General features: G+C 54.7%; 1 protein-coding gene across 3 annotated transcripts in view; it reads left to right on the forward strand.

Annotated features, from left to right (window-relative positions):
- TBC1D2 (TBC1 domain family member 2) overlaps nucleotides 1-5643 on the forward strand; it is a 41849-nt gene extending 36206 nt beyond the window's left edge. Inside the window, exons 10-13 of one of the 3 annotated variants that reach the window (XM_007461655.1) lie at nucleotides 958-1078; nucleotides 3388-3573; nucleotides 4339-4460; nucleotides 5097-5643. In XM_007461655.1, coding sequence (XP_007461717.1) covers nucleotides 958-1078; nucleotides 3388-3573; nucleotides 4339-4460; nucleotides 5097-5100 — 433 coding nt within the window. In that variant the 3' untranslated portion in view covers nucleotides 5101-5643. Of the gene's footprint in view, nucleotides 1-957; nucleotides 1079-3387; nucleotides 3574-4338; nucleotides 4461-5092 lie in introns of all 3 variants that reach the window. The other 2 variants (XM_007461654.1, XM_007461656.1) reach the window with 2 other exon arrangements.
- The last annotated feature ends 517 nt before the right edge of the window (nucleotides 5644-6160 follow it).

A 6160-nucleotide genomic window follows, 5' to 3' on the forward strand; every position in this document is an offset into this window, starting at 1 on the left:
TCAGCAGGTGCACTGTGCACAGCCCCACTAGGCAGCCCTGTATTAGTCACATGGGGCTTTGTTAACGTGAGATTTCTAAGAGGCTTTGTTAAGATATGTATATCATAAGCCTCTAAAAGGGGGCTAGAGTATGCAGTGTTCCCCAACATCTTTGAATGTGGGACCATGTGCTCACCTAGCATCTTGAGATACCAGTACATTTTGGGAAGTGTATTCTTGGATTCATCCTGAACAAGACCTGCCAGGGAAGGTGGGGGAAGGAGAGAAAACAGTGCTTCTTCCAGGCAGACATCCCTGCTCAGCACTTTGGGTTGTCTTCTTTCTTATCCATGATCTCATTAGAGCCTCATGATAACTCTAGGGGAGAGGGGAAGCAAAGGAGAAAAAGAATTCCGAGTATTGAGCACCTGGTACATGCCAGACAGTGAGCAAGATGCTGTATGTCTGTCTTCTCAATGCCTCACAGCCCTGGGAGGTGGATACTGTTAACCCCACTTGACAGGTAATAAAAGTGAGGTGCAGAGCGGTTAGCACACTTGCCAAGGTCTCAAAGCCCATGAATATTAAGATGAGGATACCTAACCTTTATAAAGCACTCTCACTACATGTTAGGCACTGTGCTGGGCAGTTAACATGTATTTACTCTGTTCATCCTTACAACAGTCCTGTGATTATTATGAGGCTGAAGCTCAGAGAAGTTAAGTAACTTGCCCACGGTCACCCAGCAAGGAAGCAACAAGACTCCAGAGACCCTACTCTAAGATGATCCCAGTTGCTCTGGAAATCCCCTAGGTAGTCCTCTTCAAAAGCATGTTCATCTCGCCCCAGTTTCCAGGAACACCAGCCTGGTTAGAGAGTGGGGTTGGGCAGGACATCCCCCAGGGAGTCACCCCTGCCGTGGGCTGCCTGGTTGTGACTTCTGTGGGTCACTCCAGGCCTCCTTCCCTCCCACTCCAGACTGGCGGCCATCGCTCTGCTGGTCCTGGATGAGGAAGAGAGTGCCTTCTGGTGTCTGGTGGCCATTGTGGAGACCATCATGCCAGCTGATTACTACAGCAAGACACTCTTGGCATCCCAGGTGAGCAGGGCAGGGAGGGGACTTGGGGGCCATGCAGGTTGGTGCCCCTGAATTGTTCCTACAAGTCATTGAATCTTGGAAAAGTCAGGAATCTCTCAGGCCTCCATTCCTCCCTCTGTACTGTGGGCCAATAACCCTTCTCTGGGACTGCTGCGATGTTCCAGTCAGCTGATGGCCTTGAGAATTGCTGGGGCCCTGCCCACACGATAGACTGTTGTTATTCCAGTGGGGACATTATATCACTAGAAACAGTGGATATCCTATGGAGGGGAGGAGGAGAAAATTCTAGTGTCACTCGATTTTGACTGGTGTTTGCAAGTCAAGAATTTCAAAACAGAGGTCAGGTAGGGTGGAAGTTGGGACTGGGAGGATGGGAGGTGACAGTGACGCTTCACACACACGCATCATCACCTACTGAGAAATACAGCTACCTCCATCATCTCATGACCCCCTCCACTGCCCTCTGAGCACAGACCAGCCCTGGAGTCAGGTGGAGCTGGGTTCAGAGCCAGCCCTTCAGAGACCAGCCGTCTGGCCTTGGCAAGTGGCATCACTTCTCTGAACCTCAGGTTTGCCTGCTTTTGAACGAAGTAACGCTACTTCCTGGGCTTGTTGAGACGTGTAAATGCGACACCATTTCAGACTTCCCACCTCCACCCTCCAGCCTCTCCCTCCTCACCCCTTGTCCCATTCTTGCTGTATCAGTGCGTCTGCTTTATGGAGAGATGCTACCCAGGGAGAACTGTCTCACTCCCCTCCAAGACCTACTAAGCCATTACCTGCCCACCCATCCTGTCCTCCTTTCCTACTGTGAGCACCCAACACTGCTTCCTCCTTCTGGGATGCCCACCTGGGTGGAGGGGTAAGGAGAGAGATCAGAGATGAAGATCAAGACTTAGGAGTCATCAGGAAATAGGTGGTGAATCAGGTAAGGATTGTGTTTTGCTGTGTGGCAGGGAGGCCCAACCTAATAGTGATTTAAATGGGGGGTTATTTTTCTCAGATAATGAGAAAGCTGAAGGCTCCTTCCAGCTAAGTGCTCTGCCATGTGACTTTCATCCTCCTGCTGGTCACCTCGTGGTCATGAGATGGCTGCACCCTCTCTGGCACTGTGGCCATGGTCTAGGCTGAAAGAGGCAGAGGGTGAAAGACAGGCACCGGCTCCCTTTCAGACAGCTTTCCCGACCCAGCAACTTCTGCTTACATCTTACTCGTCAGAATTGTGTCACATGGCACCTCTAGTTGCAAGGCAGGCTGGGAAATACACAAATATTTCACTTTACAAATATTTTATTTTCCCTTTTTAACATCTCTGGAATTGAGGTGTGTTGTATAACCAATATACTATGGTGTTTTTGAGTACAGAAAATTTCAAATGTACAAAAAAACAGAGAAAGTGTAATGAACCTCCATGCATCCATTACCTAGTTTCAATAATTATCAACACAGGGTGGCCAGTACTGTTTCACACCCACTCCTCCTACTTTGATGACCTTGAAGTAAATCTCAGACATCATATCAGTTCATCCGTACATCCTTCAGTAGGTTCAGTGGCATCTTAGATTCAGTGAGTTACCCTAGGTTTTGAGCTGGACTCTTGGCCTGCACAGCAGACCTGGAGTTCAGGGCAGGGAAGGAAGGGAGAGGGTGTTTGCCACAGCAAGAGCTAAGTCTGGAAGAAAACTTAAATGGAGGGAGAGGGCTGAGAAACCCGCAGTTCCAAGAAAGAGAGCAAGAGGAGCCTAAAACGGGCTTGTCACAGAAGTGGGGGCAGCCACAGAACAACCATGTCCTGGGGCAGGGAAGGAGCCAGTGCGGGCAATGACCAACCAGGTCCAGTGAAACAAGGACAGAGGTATGATGTGACCACACTAAGAGGTCATTAGCAGATATCACCCAGCAGCATCGTCCCCTGATGTCAGGTGTGGCTCCCCCAACACCGGCCCCCAGGACCTTGCCCTGAGCATCTTGTGCATCAGTCCCAAAACAGGGGTAGGGAAGCGGCCATGGTGTCAGCCAATACAAGCCTGGGGGACAAAGGAGCCAAAACTCCACTGGCCAAGAACTTACAGTCCACAGAGACCTCTGCATCAAAGCTCCAACCTGGAAGACTGCTCGCCAGTGGAGCGACCTGTCTCCCAGCCAGGCTGGGCTCTAGCTCCTCTGGGCGCTCTGTGCCCCCAGGTGGGGCAGGACCCACTGGGAGCAGCCCGACCCGTGTGTGGACCAGCCGCGTGTGCAGGGGTGGACCGGACGGAGGCAGCCCCCTCCGCAGGGCAGCAGCTGACAGGCCCTCTCTTGGCTTGCAGGTGGACCAGCGAGTGCTGCAGGACCTCCTCTCGGAGAAGCTGCCCAAACTGATGGCCCACCTGGGGCAGCACCGTGTGGACCTGTCCTTCGTCACCTTCAACTGGCTCCTCGTAATCTTCGCAGACAGTCTCATCAGCAACATCCTCCTCCAGGTCTGGGACGCCTTCCTCTATGAGGGCACCAAGGTAGGGCACTGTGGTGGGGGTGGTGAGCAGGACGGTCCTGGGCAAGTCCCTGCATCCTCTGGGTCTCGATTCTGCCCCTGGACGGTGGGAGGACAGAGCCCACCTGTCAGGACCATGGAGGACCTCTCCTGAGAGCGTGGCTTTGTAAACTCAAGTACTTTGCACCCCTGAGGGGAAGTGGTGCTTCTGCCTCTGAAGATGCGTCCTAAAGTTGGGGGGATGGAGAGGAGGCACCAGCATGACCAGGAGGCGCATCGCTATTCTGTCCGTTGCCCCTCAATCACCTGCCGTCTCTTCCTCCTGTTTGGGCTGAGCCCCAGATTGGGAGGCTGGCACTTGGATCTGGTCCCAGCTCTGCCCCTTACCTCGCAAGGAGACCCTGGACAGGCCCTCCCCTGACCTCCGCCCAGTTTCCCCGTGGTGGCTGACCTCACAGTTCACCAAGCGCCCTCGGATCTGTCTCTCCATTCGATTCCTACTGGAGTCCCATGCAAAGACAGTGTTACCCGCCACTGGGTCCAACAGGGGCAATGCCTGGCCCAGGGTCCCAGGACAGTCCCCATCCCCAGATTCCAAGCTGTGCTCCCCTGTGGGGTTTCCAGTCCACCCACCCTTGGCGTTGCCCCGCACGTTTCCTCCAGGCCTTCAACCTCTGCAGCCTGTCCAGGGCCTTCCACAGCGCCTAGGGGTGGGGTTCTGCTCCTGCCAGGGACTCCCTGCCCTGGCTCCCTGTGCCCGCCCTGAGCCCCCCCTTTACCCCCCCAGGTGGTGTTCCGCTACGCCTTGGCCATCTTCAAGTACAACGAGGAGCAGATCCTGAGGCTGCAGGGCGGCCTGGAGATCTACCAGTACCTGCGCCTCTTCACCAAGACCGTCTGCAACGGCCGGTGAGAACGCACTGCTGGGCCACCCTGCCCCTCCACCGTACCCACCCCACATGCATCCCCTGGGACACAGAGCAGAGAGGGGGCTGGTGTTTCCTAAGGTAGGTTCATTAGTGATTCTGATCCTCCGTTGCAGCTTAGAAATCTTCAGGGACGTTCCACTGCCTCGGCGTCTGTCTGCCGCATTAACACAGCATGCAGGGCCTCCGTGCTGTTTCATTTCTTGCCCACCTTCTCCTGCCCCCAACACCCATGCCCTATGATCCTGCCAAACAGAATTATTTGAGTTCCTAGGACAACCTCCATCTCTGGGCTTCTGGCCTTGCAGGTTCTTCTACTTAGAATGCCTCCTTTCCACTTCCACCGCCACCATCTTTGCCTGGCCTACCTGTACTCATTCTTCAAAACTCAGCCCACTGTCCCCTCCTCCATGAAGCCTTCCCTGACCAACTTTTCCTTTCTGGGTTAGAGCTCCCACAGTGCTAAGCTTCCTCTTTCCTCAGTACCTGTCACTTTGGGTGGAAATTGTCTTCCTATTTACTGTTTCTTCCCTGGAAGGGGCCTCAGCTGCATGAGCAGGATGAATGCAGGGGTGCCGGGGACACCCGGTTACTGTGACTGTGCTCTCCCCGCAGGAAGCTGATGAACATCGCCTTCAACGACATGAACCCCTTTCCTATGAAACAGCTACGCCAGCTGCGGATGGCCCACCGGGAGCGGCTGGAGGCTGAGCAGCACGAGCTGGAGCAGCTCAAGGCCGAGTACTTGGAGACCCGGGCAGCCCAGGGTCCTGCAGTGCCCGAGGGTTGCACCAGCGAGGATGAGGGAGAGGCGGAGCCCTGACTTGGCTACCTGCCCTCCCCAAAGCCCTTTCTCGCCCTTGGCTGGCAGACCCACAGGGGGACAGCCATGGAGCAGTGGTCTAGGCCCCACTGAGCCCCATCACCATGTGACCCTGGGCGAGTCCCTTCCCCTCTCTGGGACTCAGTCTCCCCGTTGGAACACTGGCTGAAACCATTGGTTGGGTTATCTCCTCATGAGCACACACCCAGGATACACCCCTCCTCACTTCCTCTGCAGAGCATTTTAGCACCCAGACAAGTAAGAGTGCTGTCTTTATAGGGTAACGTTGAACATTCTCTAAGTTTTATCTGTGTATGACGGTGTAAATATTGGAAATAGTTCACAAGCTTTGGAACCTAAACGATTCTCAGTAACCAGTCGTTCCTGGGTGGGCCCAGGGCTCCAGAGTGTCCCACCACTAGGGCCTTCCCAGCCCGGGACGTCCCCGGCTGCTGTTTCTCTTGGCATCTCTGCAGGGCCGGTCCTGGTTCCTGGAGAAGCTGAGGCCGTGTGCAGTTAGGGCTTCCGTCTTTCCGGGCAACAGCGCCTCTCCAGTCCTGGTTGGGCCTTTGTTCCAGTTCTGACTCCCACCTTCCAAGGCCTGTATCCTGAGCCTTGCACTTGCCCTCGCCTTTCTCCTCACAGCCCATCAGGGGGACGGGGGGTGGGGAGGGTGTTCCCAGGGAAGCCCCTGTCCACTACCAAGAGGAACTTGGTGTAGGGGCTGAAAGCCTGGGGTTAGGTACCCAACTTCTGATCTCCCACCACCAAATTCAGAGTCTGGGGCAAGAAAAGTCACCTCTTTGAAAACTGGGTGGTTGGGAGGGAGAGGAACAGGCGGTGAGACGGACAGAGCCTGC

Source organism: Lipotes vexillifer, unplaced genomic scaffold (assembly GCF_000442215.2).
Source record: "Lipotes vexillifer unplaced genomic scaffold, Lipotes_vexillifer_v1.1 scaffold809, whole genome shotgun sequence".
In the NCBI taxonomy this organism is placed as follows: domain Eukaryota; kingdom Metazoa; phylum Chordata; class Mammalia; order Artiodactyla; family Lipotidae; genus Lipotes; species Lipotes vexillifer.